The 26,746-nt window shown below is 30.6% G+C and overlaps 6 protein-coding genes across 7 annotated transcripts; 2 read left to right on the top strand and 4 right to left on the bottom strand.

The window, feature by feature from the left end:
- Window positions 1–142: 142 nt before the first annotated feature.
- On the bottom strand, window positions 143–10,914 carry LOC122630246 (putative uncharacterized protein DDB_G0282133). Its single transcript, XM_043814556.1, has 6 exons — window positions 10,486–10,914; window positions 2,068–3,751; window positions 1,778–1,980; window positions 1,445–1,674; window positions 1,041–1,352; window positions 143–936 (listed from the first exon to the last, which is right to left on the bottom strand). Exons 1-6 carry the CDS (start codon window positions 10,630–10,632, stop codon window positions 741–743), a joined length of 2,772 nt encoding a protein of 923 aa, XP_043670491.1. The 5' UTR covers window positions 10,633–10,914; the 3' UTR covers window positions 143–740.
- Window positions 10,915–11,963: 1,049 nt separating this feature from the next.
- Window positions 11,964–16,085, bottom strand: LOC122630248 (G1/S-specific cyclin-E1). The gene is made up of 3 exons (XM_043814559.1): window positions 14,907–16,085; window positions 13,878–14,493; window positions 11,964–13,787 (listed from the first exon to the last, which is right to left on the bottom strand). Exons 1-3 carry the CDS (start codon window positions 14,918–14,920, stop codon window positions 13,038–13,040), a joined length of 1,380 nt encoding a protein of 459 aa, XP_043670494.1. The 5' UTR covers window positions 14,921–16,085; the 3' UTR covers window positions 11,964–13,037.
- A 1,112-nt stretch (window positions 16,086–17,197) lies between these two features.
- LOC122630250 (protein limb expression 1 homolog) lies at window positions 17,198–20,737 on the top strand. Of its 2 annotated transcripts, XM_043814560.1 has the most exons (6): window positions 17,198–17,350; window positions 17,851–18,047; window positions 18,121–18,246; window positions 18,473–18,658; window positions 18,785–19,131; window positions 19,263–20,737. In XM_043814560.1, the coding sequence occupies exons 4-6, from the start codon at window positions 18,502–18,504 to the stop codon at window positions 19,665–19,667; spliced, it is 909 nt and encodes a 302-aa protein (XP_043670495.1). In that variant the 5' UTR covers window positions 17,198–17,350; window positions 17,851–18,047; window positions 18,121–18,246; window positions 18,473–18,501; the 3' UTR covers window positions 19,668–20,737. The 2 variants fall into 2 exon arrangements, with proteins under 2 accessions (XP_043670495.1, XP_043670496.1); XM_043814561.1 differs by lacking the exon at window positions 18,121–18,246.
- Window positions 20,234–21,777, bottom strand: LOC122630252 (ATP-dependent Clp protease proteolytic subunit). Its single transcript, XM_043814564.1, has 6 exons — window positions 21,661–21,777; window positions 21,456–21,526; window positions 21,235–21,369; window positions 20,742–21,132; window positions 20,493–20,674; window positions 20,234–20,333 (listed from the first exon to the last, which is right to left on the bottom strand). The coding sequence occupies exons 2-5, from the start codon at window positions 21,489–21,491 to the stop codon at window positions 20,517–20,519; spliced, it is 720 nt and encodes a 239-aa protein (XP_043670499.1). The 5' UTR covers window positions 21,492–21,526; window positions 21,661–21,777; the 3' UTR covers window positions 20,234–20,333; window positions 20,493–20,516.
- A 356-nt stretch (window positions 21,778–22,133) lies between these two features.
- Window positions 22,134–23,299, top strand: LOC122630253 (transmembrane protein 223). Its single transcript, XM_043814565.1, has 4 exons — window positions 22,134–22,406; window positions 22,487–22,779; window positions 22,874–23,016; window positions 23,114–23,299. The coding sequence occupies exons 1-4, from the start codon at window positions 22,273–22,275 to the stop codon at window positions 23,258–23,260; spliced, it is 717 nt and encodes a 238-aa protein (XP_043670500.1). The 5' UTR covers window positions 22,134–22,272; the 3' UTR covers window positions 23,261–23,299.
- A 459-nt stretch (window positions 23,300–23,758) lies between these two features.
- LOC122630251 lies at window positions 23,759–25,459 on the bottom strand. The gene is made up of 5 exons (XM_043814562.1): window positions 25,436–25,459; window positions 25,118–25,365; window positions 24,841–25,055; window positions 24,469–24,744; window positions 23,759–24,397 (listed from the first exon to the last, which is right to left on the bottom strand). Exons 2-5 carry the CDS (start codon window positions 25,253–25,255, stop codon window positions 24,139–24,141), a joined length of 888 nt encoding a protein of 295 aa, XP_043670497.1. The 5' UTR covers window positions 25,256–25,365; window positions 25,436–25,459; the 3' UTR covers window positions 23,759–24,138.
- Window positions 25,460–26,746: the final 1,287 nt, after the last annotated feature.

Here is a 26,746-nt window from a genome sequence, read left to right as displayed (position 1 = left end):
TCTGTAAATCAATTATATTTAATATGTGATTGTGATCAAAGTACGTAGCTAAATCATTAGAAGCAAGTAAATACAAATTTAAATCTTATTGTCTTTGAAGAACCAATATCAATTTTTTCTTATTGCAAAGATAAACTTTTTCTTCTTGGTATTTCAAAGTTTGATATTGTTTTATATTATTAAGAATTATAAATCATAGAAAATTACCTTGCATAATAAACATCAAATTCAATATTTCCAAAGAAACTTGATATCTGGATTTATTATAAACTACTATCTAAATTTAATTCTATTCGAGCCTCTTATTTTCATTAAATAAGGACTTTGGTAAGAGGCAAGTAAAAAGTTAGAAGACTATGTTACACGTACGTCACAAATTGTTGCAAATTCTGTTTTGTTCTATTTCAAAGTGATACCTTTGCTTTATTATTTATAAATTATGAAATATACAATTTTTTTATTGCTAATATATATCAATTTTATCTGCGCCGTACGAATACTTTTGCTTGATACAATTGATATGTATTAGCAGTCATATATATATATATCAGTAAATAGATTAATATATATTTTAGCGACATATCTAGCATAAGATTTTTTTATATATATATATTTAATATAATTAAGGCGAGTAAAAAAATAAAGACTAATAAAGAGGGAAGAAATAAAGACTAATACAGACTAATTGCGATAGGGATTCAGGAGATATTAAATTAATTCTATAAAACTTTTAGTTCTCCTTATTCTGCATTTTGTCTACCGACCCTGGCAATCAGTTCATCTAATATTTGTGTAAGTTCTTTGTTCTCCTTTGTTTTTTGCTCTACTATTTCAGCGAGCGAATTACTTTTCAATTCAGCTTTCCTCACCATCGCATGCAACTTTACCGTCTCGGCTTCGTGTTGTTTTCGTATATCCACTAATTCTAGGTTGGCCCTATAACAAATTTTTTTTAATTAAAAATAATGTCCTTTCTTTTCTATTATAATATTTACCTCATATTTTTAGATATTACAGTATTTTCAATTTATTAAACTTACTTTCTTAATTGCGACATGGCATGAGTTTTTAATTGATCATAACGATTTTCTAAAGACTTTATTGTTTCCAAATTTTCTTGGATACTTTCTTTCAAAACTCCTTCGTTATTTTTATATGCGGAAACGACTCCCTTGAGCCTTTCATATTTTAAATGAACATCATTAAATGCAGCTTCCGTGTTACTAAGATGAAGATTTGTAGCTTGAAGTTCTTCTTGTACTTTAGACTTTTCTTGCTCAAAATTAGCACGATCCCTTTCTTTTTCCGTGAGTAATCGACTTATCGATTTTTCATATTCATCTACGACAACTCTATATAACAAAAATTACAATATTTTTTTTTATATAAGACAACTTTTATAACAAATAATAAAATAATTATAAAAATTTGAAAAGTAAATTACGTCAATTGATTTTTATTCTCAATTTCTTGATTTATTTGCGCTTGCAATTTTGTTAATTTTTCTTGAGAAGTTGCCTTTTGTTTTTCCAACTTTGATTCATATTCTTTTTTCTGTTTCTCCAATTCTTTTTCCAATTGCGACACAGTCGCACGTAGTAACTCTAATTTCTCCGTTCCGTCTATATCGTCGACTTCCTTTGTATCAGATTTAGTTACTTGTATAGGTTCATCCTTGAAAAATACATAAGAAAATATTTGTAAAGAAAATATGAAATCAAATGTAATTGTTATTACTAACTAATTAATAAAAAAGAATACTTTAAACATTGCTTACATTTTTGTCTTGAATTTCTTCTAATTTGTGAATCGTACCACTGGGAGGGGTACTAAAAACTTGACTGTTTCCTTGAGGTAACATACTGACATTGGCTAACAGAGGATCAAATTTGATATACAAGGATTCATTCCTAAGGCGAGTTGCGCTTTCTGAATTTCCTCTTGCCGAAAGAAAATCAAAAGACGTTGGGTCTTGGAATACTAAAAATGATAAATTGTTAAATACTTAAGGACGTTTATAGAACAATTTAAGTACATACGATACGGGAAGATCAAATTTCAACTTACTTTCTAACACAGGATTAACAAAAACATCATCTTCAAATTCTAAAGGAGATTTGAAAATGTCATCTGCAATTTCTCCTGCTGCTAATTCTAATTTTTTTAAAGAACAACAAGTAGCATCATCATTAGACAATGTAGTACTCTGTCTCTGTGGCTTAAATTCTTCGTATTGCTCGACTTCATTTAAAGAATCAAGATTTAAATAAGTATCATCTGACAAAGTGAGCGTCTCATCCAATACCTCATCTGTGCCTGTATTACTTGTACTTTTTTTGTTACTATCTATATTATCCTCATCAGTTTTCTTTTCAACTATATCTTCTTTATTTATTTTATTTCCATTTATATTATTCGTATCTATTCTATTTTCATCTAAATTATTTTTGTCCGTTTTATTTTCATCTATATCAAATGTTGTATCAGTTTTATGTTCATCTATATTATTTTTATCTGTTTCATTTTCATTTAAATAATTTATATCTGTTTTATTATCATCTATATTAAATGTTGTATCAGTTTTAATATATTCGTCTATATGAATTGTATCAGTTTTATGTTCATTTATATTAATTGTTGTATCAATTTTATGTTCATTTATATTAATTGTCGTATCAATTTTATGTTCATCTATATTAATTGCCGTATCAATTTTATATTCATCTATATTAATTGTCGTATCAATTTTATATTCATCTATATTATTTTCTGTATCTCTTTTATTTTCATTGATGTTACGAGCATCTGCTATATTATTATTTAAATTATTTCTATCTGGTTTCTTTTCATCTGTACTAATATTTATATTTTCACTTACAATATCTGTAATTGCTTGAATAGTACAAGTATTATTTGTATCTGTTTTGCTTGTATTATCTACATCAGCTTTTTTCTCATCTACATTACATGAATCTGTTTCCCTATCATTTGTATCAATACATATATCTTCTATTCTGCCACTCTCAGCTTCGTTATAATCAACAGGAGAAACTGATCTTGGCGTAGATGTCTCTAAAGTAAGTTTTACACTTTCAACTTTGGATTCTTTCAAATCCTGTTCACTTCCTTGTTCGTTGACAGCAATATCTTCCTCCGTAGATACATTCACTTCCAAGTGCAAAGATGTTTGAGGTATATCATCACGAATAAAATGTTTCTGTAATTCTTCTTGAGTCTGAGAAGAATTTACAAGGGAATGCGTGACATTCAACGGTGTTGCTAAACCGTTTTCGACCGCACGTGTCTCATTTAAGTTACACTTGACGGGTGACTTATTGTCAAGGGTAACATTGGTATCGTCAATGGCCGAGTTGAAGGTTTGAATCAAAGTGTTATCAGGAGATTCATAAATAGAATTAGACAAAGTGACTTCCTCTACATTGGAACCGATTTTAATATCAGCACAACCACGAATTAGTTCATTAAGACCTGGTATATTACTATCCACATAAGAAGAGTCTGCAACCTTGAATGATTGAGAGTTGTTGAGATCATCGGTATCGGAACTGATACCGCTGTTCTTAATGCTCTGCGTACTACCGATGCTGTAATAGCTGCTCTCTGAGGAGAAGCTCTCGGGTGTTGAATACGTCACCAAATCTGCGTCCGCGAATTCACGCGCGAAACGCACCTTCACCTCGTGCTCGGCTGCTACTTTGGAGAAAGTGCTATTGGTTGTGTCGTTGCCACTCTGAAATCAATGAGACAAAACAAAAGAATAAAACTTTCAAATCAAATAAAAGGATTTTACGAAAAAATAAACACAATAAACGCAAAAAAATATAAATGAAGAGAACTCAAAAAAATCTCTATCTTCGCATCTATATTTTTAACAATGCAATATCCTTCAAAATTGTTGTGGAACGCTTTGAAACGAAAATCAGAATTTTTACAAAAGGATCATTTTGATACCTTAGATGTAGGCGATGAGGAGGATGCTGACGAATTTATAGGAGAACGATGTAAGAATCTGTTAATGTATTCCATAACGTGTTTATCAGCGAATACAACACTGTGCTAACATCCAAAGGAGAGAGAGAGAGAGAGAGAGAGAGAGAGAGAGAGAGAGAGAGAGAGAGAGAGAGAGAGAGAGAAGGGGAAGAAAAAACGAGAAAGAGAGAAAGACGAAGTTCGCGCCGTGGCCTACCTCAGTTCACTGGGCCGATAATAACGGTGCATCAGAAAGAGAATCAGCTGACTTTGACTCGGTAGGGTAACAAGCCTCGGAGAGATTTCGTTAAAAGAATTGCGCAACCACCAGTAGCGGCGTGTGCGTTTCGCTCGTTCTAATAATAAATATATCTCAGGGAGAAAGCTTTTGCCACGATAGAAATCGAATCAGTCTCGTTTATTCCGAGATCTCTTACGCACGTGTAGTAACATACTTTTTTTGCAAACGTTATTATATACCTCGACTTATCCTTACGTAAGAAAGACGGAAGAGAAATATTTTTTTTCTTTTTATTTTCGGCGCGAACGTTTTAAAAGTGACGTCTATGGAAATTTAAAGGTAAATAGCATTCGTCTCTATTTATACATGATACTGATATATAAAATATCAGTATAATAGATATATTATAATACTAATAGTAAGAGATTAGTAATATATTAGTATATCAGTATTATATATAATATATATAGTATTATTTCTTATATATAATAAATTATAAAATAATAATAAAAAAATAATATTATATATGTACATTGCAAATACAATGAAAAAAAGGAAAACACAAACATAAAATAAAACTCTTATCACAGAAACATCTTGTTGAACTTTACTTTCATGATATTTAAAAGAAACATTATACAACAGGAGATACGCTATTCCGTTCGAATGTTTTTTTTCTTCGCGACGATTACCTTTTGAAAAAGATTGCCCATCTTTCCACTTTTAAGAAAACTTCTCTTTTGAGTAAAGTATTCAAGTTTTTCCGTATTTATCACGTTCCTTTCTTTTTTTACTCGAGGAACCACCCCACGGACCGAAAAAGAGAAGTCATTCCCCTTTCTCTATATATTTCTTTTACGACACTTAACACACCGTTGTCCCTGACAAAATAAGAAGCACTCAACGGTGCTTCCAAACTGACAGCTTCGTCTTCGAAACTGGCATACAAATTTTTCAAACGTGTTCTCGCGCCTTTCCGGTATTATTTATTTGGTTTGCTTGGTTGGCTCATAGGTCGGCGCCGATGACACCATTTCCGTTGTCGCCATTTTTCTACTTAATCAATGCAGACTAATTAAATATGCGATTGTTATTTTAAAAGGACATTCCAAGGTCACGAAAAGAAACTATACTAAACTTTAACATATTTGACTGGACAGTAACACTGTCTTTGTCGTTGTTCCCGCGTTAAAATTTGAATTTCGCGCCAAATTATTGGAATCCCACGCCGATTGCTGTCACTAATTCGATAAATGTTTTTTTCTTTTTTCTCCTCGTAAATATTAGTAACATATTGTATTATAATGAATGAATCATAAATGATGAATGTTCGACGAATAAACGTATATTTGTAAATGATTAAACGATCGAAAAGTTCGAAATAATCATTGAAAACAACTTGAAAATCTTTAAGTGTTTCAATAACTGCGGAATATAAGAATGACATGATAGATGGCGTTAGTATTCTTACAGAAAAAAGTGGGACACTACAGTTGTTTATACATAAAGATTTTATAGAATGACGATGAGAAGAATACATGTTTTCTCGTTAACCTCTCTTGTATGTTTAATATCGATTTGGTATAAATACATATTTTTTATTCGACTAAAACGTTAAAGGAACGATCATCATTCGAAAGAAAGTGGAAATTTGTACATACACGAAAAAAGCAATTGACTTTTTTTGGTAGATGACGTAAACTCGTTGATAAGATATATAATTATGTAAAAAAATAATAAGATATTATATTAACCAGTCGTTTAAGAATAATTCGAATACTTTGCTTATTCGTTAACAGGAAAAAGTTAAGTGAAATCGTAAAACAATGGTCTTAATCCTTTAACTTATATATTTCAGTCCTAGGTCAATATAATTGAAAGATCAATAAAATCTCTTGAATGATCTCTTGAAAATATTTCGGCGAGACAAAAGAATCATTTACATTAACAAAATTATTGACTGTACGTGGAAATCTCTCGATGTGATGACATCAGGAAAAGCCGAGTCATACCATCCTACTCAAATGATACTTTGAATTCATTGTCGTCAAATAAAAAAACAAAAACAAAATTCAGAAATGATAACGATAGCCAAACGAAAAAAAAGAAAGAACGAACCAATGCGACAAATTATAATTTATTCTATACACTTATCGATAATGACAATGATAACAATGATTATGTAAAAAAAAAAAGAAAGAAAGAAAGAGAAAGAGCAGAGCTATTCGATGACAATTTACCTCAGCTTTTTGATCGTTCTAAAACACGAATGTCGACGATCTCAGAGCGTGACACACAGTAAAGGAAGATAGGACATACGTAGACAGAAGAGAGACGAAGAAGAAAGTATATAATACGTAGAGTGTATGTATGTGACTGACTTGCAGTGCGCACGGCGACGTGAACGTGCGTGAAAATACGAAGATCTGTTCGGGTCTTTTCGGCTCCGGGGGAATCGATTCCCCGAGCCCTCGAAGTTCGAGAGACTCGCGCTCCTTATTCGGAGCGTTCTTGACATCGAATCGCGAATACGACCAATGACATACAGAACGGTAAGCAAGCAGTAGTGAATAGTACGAAGAGACGTTGCGTGAGTCATTCCCTATTTGCACCAAAAGGAAGAAGTCCACCACCTCCATCTCATCATACTCCTCTTTCTTCTCCTTAACCTCCTACTCGCCATCGAGACATGATGCAGCAACATGAAGGGAGAGGGAAAGAGAGAGAGAAAGAGAGAAGAGAGTAATAGGTGGATGAAGATAGACCGTCTGAGGGGGTGTGTCGAGGCACCGACGAGACATTTAATTCGACCGAAGAATTAAAAGATTCCAAAGAATTCTAGGATTTGCAAAAAGACGAGATATATTGTGCAACTCGCTTCTAATCTTTTTTTTTTTCCCATGAGATTTGTCTATTTTCCTATTACTTTTTCTTTATTTTTATTAAGCATGTAGGAAAGTATGTATATATGCAGATATATGTACAATATCAGGTATATTAAATGTGCTCCTCCATCGCAATAAATTTTGATCAAGAGTATTCTAAAATTCGTATCGAAAAAAACAAAATTTCAATTAATTCGAAATAGATTAGAACGAGAGAGGAGGGAGGTAGCGAGCGAGAGAGCGAGAGAGAGAGAATGAAGATGTTGATATAACTGAAGGGTAAAAAACAGTCGAGAGACAGTCTTCGATCAGATCTGCACACCTGTGCACATCTTCGATCCATGCGTACAATTCTCTTCCTGATTCGTCTTCTAATATTAGAATTCGCATAACGTATCGGCGGATGATGTATACAAGTGCGAGAGCGAGAGAGAGGGGGGAGAGAGAGAGAGAGGCAGGCAGACAGACAGACAGACAGACAGACAGACAGACAGAGACAGAGAAGACAAACCATCAGCCGCAAAAAAGAGAGAGAGAGAGAGAGAGAGAGAATAGAATGATAAAAAGGATAAGAAAGGTAGATGGTAATGGTGGTGGGAGGAAAACGAGAAGGGGCGGGGCGCGATTCGATCGCTCACCTTTCGTTCCTCGTGTTATCGAAAATTTGTCCCTCTCCGTACATAAATATGCGTGCGTGTCGTGTGCATATCACGTATGATCACGATGTGATCGCGTACAAAAGCCGCCGACGATCGCGCGGCGGCGCGCGCGCCAATTTTCTTGTTATCTTCCTTTTCGTCTTCCTTTCTTCGTCGTCTTCTTGTTCATTCAATTGTCGTTAGTAAACGGTAATGCGTTCTATATTATATTTTACTAGTATATTAAGTCGTCGTCTAACCTCGTGAATATTTCTCGCGCAAAGCCCCTCCTTTTACTCGTCGCTTCAGCGACGTTCTTTACAGCACGCAGCTCGAAGCGCGCACACGCCGCAAAGTCACCGAATATGAAGATAAAAGGTAGTAGAGAGGATACACTGAACGGAACTTGGCGAATTAGACGCCATCTTCAAATGCATACGCTGATAATATTTGTTGCGTGCAGAGATTTATCTTCAGTCGATAATTTCTAAGGGCAATTATTCACAAATGAATTTTAAAACATTTCTTCATTTATATAAACGTTTTAATTATTGATTCATCTTCAGGAAAGAATTTGATAAACGTTCAGTTTGTTTTGAGTACATGGTTTTTGAGTTTTACATTTTTTTTTTTTTTTTTTTTTTTTGCAATATTTATTGAGATAAATATATCTTGTTTGTCTTCGTTAACGAACATAAGTTGTTTAAGAAAATTTTGTATAAATAGAAGAAAAAGAATAGAATCGTAAAACAATTTAGCAAGAGATATTTTTTCAATTGAATTTATTCGAATACAAGAGAGATTTTCTTTGAAAAGTTTTAACCTCGATTGTTTCTTGTCACATATCAAGCAAATGAGCTTTTACTTGCAGAGGCACGTTGATCGTGTGACATTTCAGTTCGTACCGAAGGGTAAATCCGAATTAGCACAAAACACATTCTATTACCCCCACTTCTATCCTCATTCTATATATTTTAACACATTTACCTAGATTGATCTCTTATTGGCGAAGTTATATAAATAAAAAAAAAAAGAATCATTTTTTTTCGACGTACTATACATATAATTAAATCCAATAACTTAACCATAAATTTAAAAAAGAAAAGAAAGAAGATATTAACATTCTTAGCATTTTTAATTAAATTTAATTTTTAATTAAATTAAAACACTACACAAGACTCTAATGCTATTATTTTATAATCCTGCTAATTTAAACTAAAAATAATTTAATAACTTTTTTAAATTAAATAATGATTTAAGGTAATAAAATTAAAATTTTTTGAATAAACTTATTACCCAACACATGCGTAAAAAACACGTAACGTATAGTAATTAGATAGCAGGGCTAGTACGGCTTCGCCTAAAAATGTCTTGTTAAATAATACACCACGTTTCCTTTTTTTCTTGTTATAAAAAATCTTCAATTACAATATTTTAATGTGTATCATAATATGTATATAATAACATGCACGCGAAATGAATCGGGTATAACAATTACTAAAGATGCAAAGAAAAAAGAGAAAGAAAGAGAGAATAATTGTTTTTCTAAGATTAAGTTTAAGTGCTTAAAGTAAAAACTTATAAATAATTATAATAAAAAGAAAGAAAACAAAAAACAATATAATTTAAAAATAAAATTAAATTTATAATTCTCGATTCTCGTATTCGTAGAGAATGCATGTCTTCCAAAAACATAAAAATAGTCTACATTATTTTACCCTCTTTTTTTATTTCCACGTGCGTTAGCATTTCTCTTTATATTCCATGCATAGTAAAACAAAGAACTAACAACCTTATCGAATATTTCTATTTATTTACTCGAGCCTATTGTTTTGCCAACTTAGCTCGTGCTCGAATAACTCTACAAACCCGTCGCGTGGTTTCGTTGCCCTACATATGGGAGAGTATTTTATTTTATTTATAAGACAACTTGTTACTTAGATTTTTCGATTATATGATTGTTAATATTTTCGATGCCAAACAAAGCAAGCATGCTCTTGAATTCTTTGTACGTACACACGCACAACTCTATAGGTATGATTCGTGAGTAGCACGTGACACATTCACAATTTCACACACCACACACACTGTTGCATTCGTGTGCCATAAATGCACACAAGCCTTTTATACAGTAATAACACGGATAAAATTTCTACCTTATCGACCTAGCTTTTACAAATGACTATTGTACAATATAATTGAATAGAAAGATTATTATTATTCGAATAAACTAATATTAAAAAATGTAAATAATGTAGATAATGAAAGAACGACGATCTCTTACTGGCCTAAAACTTTGACTTTGAAAACGAACGGGAGAAGAGCAAGGAACTTATTTTTGTTTCAAGGTACTCCTGGAGATACAGAGTTTATTTATAGGAATTCGTCCTCCTGTCGACTATCAGCAAACGCCCATGGAAGACAAGAAGAAGAAGAAAAGTAGAAGTAGGAATAAAAGAAAATAAGAAGAAAATGAAAAAAGTGAAGAAAACGAAAGGAACAAAAAGAAAACATTTTTATTTCTTTTATCTCTACCACCTCTCTCCCCCCTCTCCTTCTGTATTGTATTATTCTTTGCGAAACAATAGCTTTGCATCGTTCAAACTTGTATAAAAAAAAAAAAAAAAAAAAAAAAAAAAAAAAAAATAAATAAAAATAAAAATAAAAAGAAAAAGAAAAAAAAAGAAAAAAGAAATGAAAAAGGAAATTAAAAAGAAAATAAAGGAGATACCTTACGACGAGGAGAAGTTTGGCTTGGTGGTGAATTGTGAAGCATTGCTGTGATTTCCCGAAGAACAACTCTTGTCCCTTCACGAACTTGTCCTCCAACGCCGACACTTTTTGGACTCGACATTTCTCCTGAACGTCGAATTTCCATATTTTGTAAAAAATATTCGATGCTTCTTCGTTTTTTCTCCTTCTTCTTCTTCTTCTTCTTCTCTGTACGTTATGAAGATGAATTTTGTCTTAGATTGATGAAAAGAGTTTCGTCTTCTTTCCTCCAAATCAAAGCGCACTTTTTCTTCGTCGTATTACATTACTAAACACATTTAAATCTTTTTGTACATTTACGAACATGTAACGATCACGTATTGACACAAATTAATTAACACGATTCGTTTATTCCCTCGTTCCTTCTGACTTTGTAACCTAACACACATTCAATTCTACAACGCAACGACGACGGCTTTTAACGGCTGCTTTAGCATTCACAAACTTGAATGCGAACGCAACGACCAATCAGAAACGCCGATTTATTTGACTCGTTGCGCTACCATAGCGCTACATCACTTCATTACACTATCGATAATATAGATTTCTTTCATCACATCGAAAATGAGCGGTAACGTAAATATACATATATACACACACGATCATGTTGTTATTATTATTCTTATTTTACAAAAGATATACTGTCAACATAGTTAACTAAATATATGATTGTTATCATATATTATAATAATTTACTTAAATTCTTATTTAATGCTTCCTTTCTTTAGAATAATGCCATGCAAAATAGAATGGAGACAGGCACGAAAAAAAAAAGAGAAAACTAATTTATGACTTTTGATAAAAAATAAACATGGATATGATTTCTCGTTGTTCTTCAATAACGTTTTTTTATTTATTTTGGATAACTCTTTTTTAAATATCTAATTCAAATACTATGCGAATACTCAACAGATTTTTGTTGATTAGAAAAATTATTTCTATTTAACGAAAATCTTTTTTGTAAATCTAATAAATCGAGATACAATTTTTTTTTAATATTGTATTTATCTGACTTTACTAGATTTATGTATTTCTCCTTCCTTCGTAATATTAAATTATACGACTGTAAGCATATTATTCTTTTCTAACGTATATTTCACTGCTTGAAGGTAATTACAATGACCAATCAAAACGGCTGATTTATGTACTAACTTAACTGCAGTAACGCTTCTTTCTTTATCAATGGGTAATAGAGATTTCTTTTTAACTTTATGAAAATGAGCGGTAATCTTTCATGAGTGTGTTTTATTGTATTTTTATTATTATTTATATAAGAAGAGATATGTGATGTGAACTAAAAATATAATATTATTCTTTCAGGTTTCTATTTCGAAATGTTTATTTAAAATTCATGCAATACCGTTGTATATAATAACTTGTTTAAATCAATAATAATAAGGTAATTAATATAATTGTTATAAAAACTTTTCCTCCGAATACCATAGATTAACAAATTTATTGTCAAGCTTCATACAAATGTGTATAAACCACCATGTTGTTATATGAACGGCAGTGTGAAAATATCACCAAATATATGGTGGTTACAAGTCTTATTTGTCACATTTATACATGCTGATTTGTCGCAACATTCTCGCACGCACCCATTCTCTCACACGATTTCTTTTTTCATAATATACATATACATAAAAATACACACGCGTACAACACATTAATGTATTACCGCACCACATAGTACGTTAATATAAAGCAAACTATATATATATAAATATATATATATATGTATATATATATATATAAAAGAATACTATTCACAATGTTCTTTTTATTTTTGTGCTAATAAAAAGAACTACGAGCGCAGAAACATTTCTCGTAGGCACTAGAATTATTTTTTTGTATTTTAATAATAATAATAATAATAATAATAATAATAATAATAATAATAATAATAATATCTATATTTATAGGAATAAGAACGACATTAATTAAATCCGATTCGTAAAGTATATGTTGCATGAAGCTTCACTGTTGGGTATAATCACAGAGATTAGTCACCATTTAATACATGGCTCTTATTTAAGTTCAAGTTGCTTTGACACAAGGCACTTTTTTATATGTAAATGTTTATATATACTAAAACATATATTAAATTAAATTTGTGCTTACAATGCACATCTTCTAATACGCTTAATGTCTTGTACTGAGTCTTTTTGCTACGACAGATTCACCACCACGTGCCGAACGATCGCTGGATATGGTCGATCGATGCACACAAGGGAATTAACATTATGTATATTATATACGAAATAAAGTATAACAATTACTATAACGTTATTACGCTTATGTGTAAATTCAGTTACTCGTAAGCGACAACATTTGCGTCAGCAATTTTTTTGTTTTTTTCCCCTTTCTTGCTTTTGTTGTTTTTTTTTCCTTTTTTCTTTTTTTTTTACAACGAATCGCTCTAATTATAATAATTCTAAAATTTAAAAAAATATTCGTGACGAGATGAGTAATAGTAATATAATAACATCGAGCATTTGCAAATAAGTATTATGTATACGGATGTAGCTGTGGCGGGAGACTCGGTGTTGTCGGAGAAGTTTTTTGGCTACTAGAAGGAGGAGTTAAAAGACCACTTTCATTTGGACTACTATGTCTGTCAGATTCAGTTTTCACATCTGTTTCCTCTACGTCGACTAGTAAAATTTCTTCTGCCAATCGTTGTTGCGCTTTCTCTAACATATTCAGATCTACTACATGAGTTTGTATACGATGCGATTCATCCATCACTATGTTAGGTACTGTTGCTTTGAGTCCAGATCCTGAATTAGATTCCACAGGAGGAATAGTAGATCTTAACAAAAATTGTGAACCATCTTCCAACACTGTCGAGGCGAATGCGGTCAGCCATTTAACACAAGGAGCTAATTGTTCCCAGGAAAGATGCGATGCCCTTAAAGCACGTTCTCTTCCTTGTGTATGATAAATAGCTCCTGCAGCTATATGGCTATAAGGAAATTTTAAACTTCCTTCATCCAAGGTTGCTAAATCCAAAAGCTGAGCAGCTTGCGAATACTGCAATCCACTATACTGTGGATATATAAATACATTGGGTTTAGACCAATCACCAGATTCTATTTGCATGTAGATATTAAGCCATCCGGGAGCAGTCATCGGTGAGAGATTCCATCCTAGTCCTTTCAAAATGATTAACTCTTTCCCTAAAATCTCTTCCTCTGTGCAAGCCCCATCAGTAACATATGCGAACTCAGCTATTTTAGGTGGATAGATTTCTTCAACCTGAAGATAAATTACAAGTTTTATTAGACTGTTATATTTATAAAAATGGTATTGCAAAAAAGGAAAAGGAAAAGAAAAAACAATACAAACCTTGGCTGCAATAAATAGGCACGTAATACCTATAAGTTGTAATTGACTTTTTGGTACATTTTGATGAGTAGACAAGTATCTGTCTATATAGTCCATAGCAAGATAATAAGTTTCTCTGTGTAGTTTGTATACTTCACAAACTTCAATTAACCAATCCAACAAAATAGCACGCATTCGTGGTTGTAATGTTGGATGCCTTTGAAACATTTGCGGATCTCTTTGACTAAGAGTCTTTTGATCTCCTAGACACATAAGGGCCCATACTTGTGAACCATCTGCCCAAGGAAACGATGGCAGAGGACTCGGCCTATTTGATGCATTATTAGAACCTGAAGGTGTTAAGAAACAAGTTGCATTTCTTAATTCCGACCAAGTTGCTGGTTCCTGTTGTTCTTTTAAAGGAGATGTTTGATGTTGAGGTGTACATGGATTTTCTATAGAATGTGCACCATTACAAGATTCGGTATATGACACATGAGATAATGCTGGTACTTTGCTAGGAGGATAGATATTTTCTGAATCTTCAGAAAGTTCAGCTGTACGTCTTTTACGCTTTAATGATTGTCTCTCTTTACCACCTTGCAAATACGTTTGGGAAGATTTCTTTTCTTGTAAACTGTCGATAGAAAGGAAAGAAAAAAATTATAATCCTTCTTAAAGTTACTACTTTACTATCGTGAAGATATAAAAGAAGAAACTTATAAAAAACCACTGATCTAAGCAGGATGATTAAAAACCTAATATAGGACGCAATAAGTAGTAGTTATATTACAACTTGTCATTTATTAGGTCTCTAACAACGCTATAATTTTGCAGCTAGTGCATTTCTTCTTTTAGTAGTCTCAATATATGAATTGTAATAAGAGAAGGTTATATAAATAAAATTTAAGCTATAACTAAAGCAAAAAAATGACTTAATGTTTCCTGAGACTGTCCCAAGGTCGCTATAATATATATCAATTTCTTAGACGTGAAAACCAATGAAATAATGGAAAAATTTCATGATCGAATAGAAGGTCGAACACTCACCTGGTCTGTGGCATCTTGCTGAGAAATCCTCGCAAAGTTCGGAATATTAATAAGAGTTAAGATTTTTTTTTATTAATCCCCGGTACCGGGTGATATCAGACTAAGTATTGACGAAAAGTAAGTAAGATTTCGTGCTACAATATTGCCGAGAAAATACCAAAAAGTATGAGAGCGCGCGAAGCTCAGACACACTCGATCGCCATAATGCACGTCTCCTTCCCCGATACCGATCCAATATTTAACGATGAAACTTAAACGCACTTGTTCAATTTAATCGAAAAAAAATCTCCGATAGTCTTCAATGATGTACCATCAAAGTGTAAATGGCTTTGGAATAAAATTTTCATGGAAAAATCCGAGGACGTGGATCTCGAAGCGCGGGAGACCAGCGCGCGAAACGATGACCAACCCCTGCTTGCAATCTGGCGCTGTGACGCCCTCTATATGAATACCATAACCTCAAAAGGGGAAAATTTTCCAATTTTTACAAATACTTTCCAGAGGACTTCCCTTGACCTTTCTCAACGGACAAACACCGATGTCATCCTCAGGAAACAAGGATTTCGATGATCAAAGAATGGTCTCTCGAGCTGTTGGTTCACTCGACGACGTTTCACGGTCCGCGTGATTTTTCCAATAAATATACACTCTAATGACACTCAACAAACAAATTCTTGAATAGAACGTATACATTCGTCTTTATATTGCTCTTTTCTTTTCACATATATACGAAATTACAGCGTCGTAGCGTTTTCGAAATCGGGTGAACCGAGATGCATCCACGCTCTTCCGCGTCCATTGGGGAACGCTTCCCGCCTTGATCTAATCGCACTATATTTTCGAAGGAACCATGGAATATCTTTTTAGTCACTCGCGTTAAATACGTAAAAATGAAGAACGTCAGATGGCCGTATTTAAACGATAATTATGAAGATAATATCTATTTAAAAATCATTAAAGAAACAGCTTGCCAATACGAAGTTTTGCGGGAACGCCAAAGAAGTGATAGGCGCCGGGCAGGCGTGCTTATAGGTGGCGCTAGTAGCCTTTCGGGCATACGGCTATCCGATTGGTCGAGCCGCGTGACACAGCTGGCGCTCAGCTGATCCATTTGTAGCACACACTCGCATTTACCTTCACTGATAAGGGACGCGCGCGTGAATACGATGCAATACCATGCAACTCGCGCCCCTGACCCACGCGGGAAAATACGCGCGCGCGCCTAAATCCTTTTCCCTCTCCCTCTCTATTCCGCAACCCCCACCCGCTCATTCTCTCTCTTTCTCTAAACGACGCGTCATCCAACCGACATAACAGAAGACGACCGACGACGACCCACGACCGTCGTCTTTCGTAAAGATACGCTCTTTGCCACGTGTCGAGTATGGTGACCCCTTTTGAGTTACGCGCGAAGGCCAATTTTATATTTCTTTTAGATTTAGAAATTCTTTGGGTGTTTAATATAACGACTGAGGGAGATAAATTTTAGCGTATGTCTTAAGTTCTAGTATTCATTAAGAATTCGTCTTTGCTTCCATATTTTACGTAAATTATATTATTAATAAATTGAATTAAAATTTTGTCAATTCTTAACATTTGGGAACATTCTTAAATTTAAGAAACAATCAAAAGAATGCTTATGGCTGACATCCATTTATAATAGAAATAAGAATTGCTGTGGCAGTATTAATATATCTGATAAATTTCAGTATGTTATTATGACTCTTTATTTTATTTATATGAATGAAATATGTTGAAAAAAATCAAATTTTTCATATACTCTAAAAAACATTTGCGTCAGCATTTGGAATATATTCATAAAATAGTATTCTCTGACGAAAGTAAATAAAAGTATAGCGTTTTCTGATTGTTTGGTATAATTTCTGATTAAATATAATGTTGATAAAATAAAATAATTTTTAAATTAGTTTAATCAATTAACAAATTATTTGTAAATTATAAAATAAAAATTTATAAAAATAAAATTAAGAACTATCCCTTTTTTCTGTTAATACACACTAAGCTAACTATAAAAAACCGAAAAAAAATATCAGATGATAAAATCGATAATTTTGATAATCGATCATATTGATAATCCAAACGTTTTTATCGATCAATATCGTAAATGTAAAAACTTAGAAAATCATCTACTACGTGGCGCTTTGATCAATATTAAAGCTATAACTGATTTTGTCATCTATCTTGTATACTATAAATGAACGTCATTTTACAACTCGACATACACATACGTACATGTATGTATTTGACGATTTCGTACACATATGCCAAGTTCGATGCAAGTATGTACGGAAATTCGGTGTGATGGGGGCGATGGTGAGGGGTAAAGGATTCTAGGGGGAAAGACGAAGTGCAAGAATGCGATGTGCAACGTTGAACGGCAAACACGAGGGACACACTATCGTGCCATTGATTGTACAGTAAAGGTGCGCTCTTCCATTTATCGTAATTTTAATAAGATGATGTATAATTATCTACAGATAATTATACTTTGCATTCTACTAATATTTTGCACATGATAACATAATCATGTATTAAATACGAATACATAAATATTTTTGCTAAGATCGAATAATTTTTTTTATGGATAAAAATAGAATGTCTGTACTTACAAATCATTTCAGAATTATATATTGCGATATTATAATATATATATATATATATATATATATATATATATATAATCGATTAATCAATTGTTATAAGGATTGTAGTTAGTTCAGTTTTAATGATATGTTATTGTTAATAAATTGAAATTACCAGATAATAAATTCTTTCTTTACAATATCTATCTTTTATGAAGCATTTTTTATTCAGTAAAAAAGAAACGATAAGATAGATAAATGACACTCTAAAATCTTTATTTCTTCTTTTATTATCTCTCTTTGTTAAAATAAAAAATGAACAAGATAACTGATTTAAATAGAACGATCGATACTACCGATATTCGAAGGGCACACGATTGAAACATACGGTCCTGGTTTTCTGGAAATCGTCAGCGGTCCGGGGCCATTAAACGCGTTATATGTGTCTTGCAATTTGATCCCACGGCGCAAAGAGTACATCCAATCGGAGAAGTAATTTACGCAAATTCCTGAATATTTCTGGAAGAGATATCTGCAGGTGGGCCTCCTGGTTTTTTCTCGATCTTCGATGCCTCGGTATTATACATAGTGACAGTTATTTTATCGTGTAGTCTACATCCAGAAGACTAGTTTAGGAATTGATCAGATAAAAGAGAAAGAATCCAGGACGGCAAGATTTCGCATAATCTAGGAGCCAATTTTGCTTCCGTTAATTCGCCTGTGACGAAGATTTATCGGTAATGAATTTTTGTCGGTGTTGTTAAAATGTTTATTACTAATATCGAAATATTATGATGATTTAATGTGATTAAATAGCATTTGATTTTCAATTCGATTTTGGATTTTATAAAAAAGTATTCTAAGAAATTGTTTGATTTGTCTTTTTTTTTTTCCCCATAAAGATTTTACACATTTAGGTACATATTATATAATTATGGTATTCAAGTATAATCATATTTACAGTGTAAATGAACGTGTAATTTTGAGAAGTAATGCAAGGCATGATGCCAGTTAAGACAAAATCTCGTATTCCTGAGACAATGGGAGTAACAAATGGATTAGTGGATGCCAGAGCAAAGCAAGTTTTGAGAGAGGCAGTGGACGCAGTTGTCAACAGTTTTGCTAAACATACACAAGGTTATGGAAGAGGTGTGTTATTTTTCTTATTAATTTTACATTCTATATATACGAGAAATATAATTTAAATTATATAAAATAATTATTTATGTTATAAAATATATATGATATATACTTATAATATTATAATATATTTAGTGAATGTGGTAGAGGCACTGCAAGAATTTTGGCAAATGAAACAAAGCAGAGGTACAGAATTGAGAAATGGAGCGTTAGTAATTTACGAATCCGTCCCAGGTGCTAGTCCACCATATGTTTGCTATGTGACCCTTCCTGGAGGATCTTGTTTTGGAAGTTTTCAAAATTGTCCTACAAAAGCTGAAGCACGTAGATCAGCTGCAAAAATAGCATTGATGAATTCAGTGTTCAATGAACATCCATCACGAAAAATTACAGATGATTTTATAGAAAAAGCTGTAGCTGAAGCAAGAGCAAGTTTTGCAAAACCTTCAACTACGCCTAATGGTGTCAGCAATCAAACTCAAGTAATTTCTTATGTGTGAAATATTAAAAAGTATTAAATATATATATATTTATGTATATATATATATATATATATATATATATAAAATAATAATATAGATAAAAATATATTTAACATTGAATGTTTTTTTAGGGAAATGGCGATGATAAGGAAGATCCAAATACTGGAATTGGTGCATTCCGTTTTATGTTAGAATGTAATCGTGGCAGAACAATGTTAGAATTCCAAGAACTTATGACAGTTTTCCAGTTACTTCATTGGAATGGTTCATTGAAAGCTATGCGAGAAAGACAGTGTAGTAGACAAGAAGTAGTAGCACATTATAGTCACCGCGCATTAGATGATGACATGCGTAGTCAAATGGCACTTGATTGGGTAGCCAGAGAACATGAAAGTGGTGGTGGAGTTGTTGCAATGGAATTAGCTTTAGCGGAAAGAGAACTTGAAACGGCACGTTTAGCAGGACGCGAGCTTAGATTTCCAAAGGAAAAAAAAGATATACTAATGTTGGCTCATGCTCAAGTTTGTCCTCAATGAATTATTATTTGAGATAATTTTTTGAGATTTTGAGACTGGTTTTTTGAAAATTGGATCATTTAAAAAGATAAGCAATTCCTGTGCCTTGTAAAGATCGAATTTTCAAAAATAGTGATTCACTCTTCGTTTGTTATTCACTTTTCATCATTAGACAATTTTGTTTTATCAATATTTTTTTTTTTTTTTTTTTTTTTCTTATAAGAAATATATTACATAGAATTTTGTGATAATACACTTTCAAAGGAATTAAAAAATTCAGTGAAATGTGTGCCCAGGGTATTCTAAGTACTTAATCTATGTAGAAATCAATTGAAGCAGAAATACTGTAAATGTTTAACGCACTACATATGTAAACGTTTTAAACACATAAATTTGTCTTCCATTTTTTTGTATTATTTTTTTTATAAATGATATGAAGCGTATTTTTTATATGTGTATATATATACATTCTAGCTATATATGCTTGAATACATATTGTGCTTATCTTGCATGCCGTGTATGATAATGTAAAAAAACATACACGTGTAAGGGATATATATATATATTAAAATTCAAAGAGATAGAAGTATCTTTTTAAATATTTTTATATAACATAGCTACCATGCGAGATCAGATACGTTCATAAATACATGAAACTCGTATAAAATGAAGACATTTTCTTTGTGCCTGAAAATAAGTGATTACAACATAGTAAATCTATAATTGTTTCAATGATATTTTATTATTATTATTATTATTATTATTATTATTATTATTATTATTATTATTATTATTAATAGTTGATAAACACATTTTAAAAAATATAAAGTTACAGTGTTCACTTACGCCTTCAATTTAATTAAAATAACATTAAGTTGATATAGTAGCATTTACAGTTTGCTCTGATAATGTTGTCGCAGATGGATTTTCTTCTTCCTCTTGTAAAGGATGTGCAAGTACCTTATCTATTATTCCAAATTCCTTAGCTTGAGAAGGACTCATGAAATTATCTCTTTCCATGCTGCGTTCTAATATAAATAATGACATTAATTATAAAAACCAAAAATATAAATGAAATTGTTATATTTGAACTACCTATTTTTTCTAAATCCAATCCAGTATGTTTGACATATAATTTATTAATTTGTTTTTTAAGTTTTAATATCTCTTGGGCTTGAATTTGAATATCTGTAGCTTGACCAGATACTCCACCAGATGGTTGATGAGTCATAATTCTAGCATTAGGTAATGAATGTCTCATGCCTTTTGCTCCAGCAGCTAAAAGTAAGCTCGCCATTGAACAAGCTTGTCCTACGCACCATGTTGCAACAGGTGGTAGGACATATTGCATAGTATCATAAATACCCAGTCCTGCTGTCACACTTCCGCCAGGTGAATTAATATACATATGAATAGGATTTTTACTACTCTCTGATTGAAGAAAAAGTAATTGAGCTATAACTACTGAGGAAACATTATCTGTAATCTATTAAAAAAAGATAGATTAGTTTTTATTAGATTACAAATAGAAATTATGATTTTAATCATATGTTTATATATATATTCCATAATGAGAAATAAATATTACCGGACCCATAAGACATATTATTCGTTCTTTTAAAAGACGAGAATAAATATCATATGCACGTTCTCCTCTTCCGCTTTGTTCAACTACGACAGGTACAAAATTTAAATAACGCATGCTTAGTTGTTGACCATAACCCTATTTTAAAAATACATATCAATTAAATCTATTCTATTTTTTTGTTTTTTATTATTATTTTAAAGAGCATTACAATATATACGTACAGTAATCCGTAATAAGTTATTTATTTTTTGCAACATTTCCACAAGTTTATTTATTAATTATATTTTTTTATCTATAATCGTTGATTAAGTTCATTAGTTATTTTTTATTAATATTGAATACATTAACACCTAAAAAATAAATGTTAAATACCTACATTTTAATAACTCATAATATCAAGCTACAAATTTAATTAAAGAATATTACCTTTGGTAACGAAACGTATCCACAACGTTAAGTTGAAATTATTTGACAAACAATAATAAAATAAACAATATAGAAAAATGACATAGAAATGAATGACCTGATTCTTTTAGGTTATGTTTTGGATGGTCCATATTATTATAAAAATATTATTAGAAGAGTGGTCGGTAAGAGATGTATTACCAGTTGTAGATCATGAAGAAGTAATATGTTGTATTATTATAACTGACAGAACTGAATTATGTGTATTATATTAAACATCTTTTTTCAAAAGTATTTTATATTCCTGCTATAAATTACAATTTAGTAATATTTAAATATTTCATTTTTAAAAGAGATAAAACAGTTTTACTACATAAGTAATATAGACTATACAATTTAATAGTAGATGGCAATATTGTCAAATGTTATGCAATTTATAAATTGATTGAGAAGATTTTTATAACAAATTAATATAAATTTACAATATAATTAAAATGAAATAATATTGACTCATGTTTTTTAATTACTTTTACTTATATATGTGTATGTGTGTGTGTGTCTATATATATAATAATAATTATTATTATACAAATATATGAAGTTATACATCGATACGTGTATCTACCTAGAATAATGTTATTATTTATCAAAAGTAATTCAATTACTAAATTATTGGTAAATTCATTAAAATCATCTCATATACTTTCACAAAAACGCACTGTGTATAAACCTAGTTTATTAGTACGTAAAATATTTGAGAAATCAAGGTATTTTAAAGTTTCTTGTTTAGGTTAATTATTATTGACTTATAACTTATTACATTATTGGAAATTATATTTACTTATAGAATAAATAATGTAAAAAGACAATTATGGACATCACGTTTAATAATACGACATAACCAAACACTATCATGGGATATAAAGACTAATCTAGCAAATAATGTTATTTTGTATAAGTACGAAAGTGGCAAATACATGTTTGTTCACATATTTGGTCTATGTAACATTGTTGCTTGGTTATATTTATTTTGCTATTGGTATGAAGATTTATATCGTAATTTAAGGACCATATCATTTAAACAATTTTTAGAGGATAATTATCCTATTCTTTCAGTCTTTCTTTTAACAACATTTTCAGGTATATATAACAGTTATTAAATATAAAAGATGCAACAAATTTATACATATATAATCTATTATTAAAAATACTAAATTATATTTATTTATTTCAGGACCACTTTTCTATGGATTAGCTTGGATTTTTACTTCACGTATGGTTAAGTGTATAATTTTACATAAAGGAGGCAAACATATTAGTTTTATTACTAATCATCTACTAAAAAGCAGAAATACTATAACTGTTCCTATAGAAAAGGTAGGAATAAATCTTATAAAAAATAATTAATAATGATCTATATTCTATACATATATTTATATATAAAAAAATATCAATAACATTCAATATTTTTAAGGTATATGCAATACAATCGAGGACTGATAAAAGAGGTGTATATACATCAATTAAAATAGAATCCTATAAGATGTATTTTTTAATTGATAAACGTGGCAGGTATATAAATGGGGATCTGTTTGATCGTGTGGTTGTATATCAAAAATAGTATGGTAGAATAATGACAATAAAATTTTTATAAAAATTATAATGCATTGGAAAAAAAGTTTCTTCGTATTTTAAAGCAAAAGTAAAACAAGTTTTTTTATATATCAAATGAAGTTTATCACACCAAATATATGCTGTTTTAATCTATCACTTTTTGCTATTTTTGAGGTAAAATCATAATCTCGTCCTTGTAGAATTTCTGTTTTTTGAACAAAAAACTCTGACAAGTGATTTTCATAAACCTCTTTTAAAGCTAGTTTTATACTCTTAAAAGAATTTTGCAAGGACAGAAATAAATGGTAATCTGATGGTACAAGGTCAGGACTATACAGTGAATATATCAAAATTTCCCAGCCAAGCTCTCTCAATTTTTGATGGATCACCAATATGTGGAGTCTGGCGTTGTCATAATGGAATTAACACATGCAATTATTATCAAATGTAATTAATATTACCAGAGTTATATGATCATAATGTTATCTGCTGGGAGAATACGAAGAAACTTTTTCGCCTAATAACAATACATTAATCAGTAACCTTTGATGTAGTAGTTATATTTCTATCAGTATATTTTTGGAAATACAAATACAAAATAAATAAAATCTTTTAAATATAAGAAATGTATAAAAATCTCTGATGCATCTATACCTTATTATTAACAATGTCAGTATATGCAAATATATATAGAGAGTATCATGTTTTATTGCACCAGTATTAACATATTTTAATTGATTAATTGTTGTTTATGAAATTATACTTAATAGTTAATAATTTAATTAATAATTATTTGGTTTTTCTTTCAATATATATGCATTATATACATTGAATTGCATTATTGTTATATATATGCATGTTGTTATTTAATAGCTTTTCAAATTTTCAATATCTCTGTCTATCATAGTATTTGCCTGAATATTTACTGTAGCGGTCACTATATCCATCTTCTTGATATTTGTCTTCAGCCTTATAAAAGACTTCAGGTGCTGATCCAACTTGTTTTTGCCAATAACGTGTCCAATAGAGATCTTCTGGATTTATATCATGTGGGTGTTTAGCATTTCTGAATACATGTACACAATATACAAGGCTTCCTATCAATGTTAAGAATCCAAAAACAAGAAAAACTATACCTAAAATCCTAGAAAACAGTACATTATATTATTATATAGACTCATAATTAGAAGCATATACATACAATGATTTGCTTACCATACAACCAGTGGTTGAAAGAATTGTATTACTATAACAAAACCCAAAGTTACAAGGATTAAACCAAGATTCAAAAGTAACATGAGACAACAGATTCCTTTTGTATTTGGACAAAAAGGATTAGGTGTTGACATGGTTTCTATAATAATACCATCTTTTCTTGAAGTTTGTGTCTTAACTGTTGATATTCCTGATCTTCCGGAACCATAACTATAGTGACTAGGAGCTCGATGATCCATTCTAGAACTTGGTGCAAGGCTATGGTGGGATCCACGGCTATTGATAAAGAATGATTTTTTATCCAGAATATAATTATCTTTATTTTGCTATTCATTATAATTAATATAGTTATAATGTGCATTGATATAAAACCTTATTTCTGAAGTTGTTCTATAAGCAGCACTTGTAACATATATATCTGAACCATTGTCACAGATACTACCATGTGATGCACTTTTATTAAACGGATGTCGAGATGGACCAGAAAATATAGATCCATGACCATTTTGTGCACTTTGCGATCTTCTCTCCTCACCTTGATCATACTTCTCTTTACGATTTTTTCTTGTTGGTATAACTGGTTTTACCTAGAAAAATGTATATAATCTTTTTATTTTAACCCAAAGATTATAGTTACATATAAAATTACCATTGTAGTGTGATCATTGGCCACAATGTATTCCGACATAGTGCGATCCGAAGGAGCACGCTGACTTTCTTCTCCATCTGTCAAATAATCACGATTCATACTGCCATGGTAACCTAAATATCTTGATGTATGAGTCATATTGATCTTTTTTATAGTTTTTTAATAACTTATATTTTTATAAATTGGTTTATCAATTTTTTCTTCCCTTTTACCAACGGCCAAAATCATAATAAAAAGTATGACCGATCCTAATGTAAAAGAGAATTTAAACAAATTTTGATATTTAAATATTCTTTTGAGTAAATAAAAAATACTTACTGTTAACATTAACGCAGAGTATATAAATTATTTTTATAACATTGTAAGCCTTGAGATAAGTTGATTTAATTTATTAGACAGTATCTTTTTTATTATTCTAGAAGAAAAGAAATTTATATAAAGAATTATATCAGAATAATTTATTATATATAATAGTGGATTATATATATTTATTATTATTATTAATTTCTAGAAAGTAACATTTCTGTTTTATATTTCAATACGTGAATACATAATGTCTTCATCATTGTTCCGTTTCATAATAACAGATAATTTAAAAAAGTAATCACGAAAACAGTCATATTTTCAAACGTAGGTGTATGTATTGTATTTTATTCACGCATCAAATACTAATTTGGTATGATGATGTCATTTAAAAACGTTGCGTACGACATCCTCGACAGGTAATAGCGATCACAAAAATCTTCTATCGATGATTGTTATTATTTATTATATGTTAAAATCATATATAATTTCGCAATATTTTATCGTCGTAATACAAAATTTCATTACTATTGAAATAAAATTTTGTTGCGAAAAATACAATGAAATCTTTGATTATCAATATTTCAATATTAAATAATGTTTATTAATATTCAAATATTTTCAATTTTCATTCTAAAAAAATTGGTTTTTATCTTAATTAATTTTTGTAAAAATATGTTAATTTTTGGTAAGAGTCAAAATCCTTTGCGCATGCGCAATACATCATATTGCCATACTACTGGATCGTAATTTTGATGAAACTACTTGTTGCTTTATCGAAAACAAATTTTATGTGGAAAGAATATTTATAGTTGGATATTAATCACGGATATGTGTAATTCTAAATATAAAAATATAGAAAAATACAAAAAATATGTAGTATTAATAGATGTCTCATGTAAAGCAGGTGTTTATTACTTATTGCACTTTCTATTTGTAGTAGTCGATAGTATCAATTATTAACAAGTTCTATAAGTATTTTATATAATTTAAAAAAAATATATATATATATAATATTTTTTTTATGTTATATTCTCAAAATATTTTATTTTGAAATGTATTCATCAACTTACTTTTGATCTAATATACGTTTTATCCCCTTATTTTCATAGGAATGCACTAGATAAAATGTTTCCCAAGTAGTCAAAAGTCCTTGATTTCACAAATATTAATAATATTTTCATGCAGTTTGATATCTTATAGACTCGAGAAACGTATATTGTGAGTATGCTAAGAAACGTCTTTTTATCCTCAACATTTTCTTATTCGACATGAAACAATTAGTTCACATCGAGTTAACTACGCTGTAACGCGAATGAAGGTGTA

Source organism: Vespula pensylvanica, chromosome 6 (assembly GCF_014466175.1).
Source record: "Vespula pensylvanica isolate Volc-1 chromosome 6, ASM1446617v1, whole genome shotgun sequence".
In the NCBI taxonomy this organism is placed as follows: domain Eukaryota; kingdom Metazoa; phylum Arthropoda; class Insecta; order Hymenoptera; family Vespidae; genus Vespula; species Vespula pensylvanica.
The sequence above is the reverse complement of the archived record's forward strand: the minus strand, read 5'-3'. Positions and strand labels throughout refer to the sequence as shown.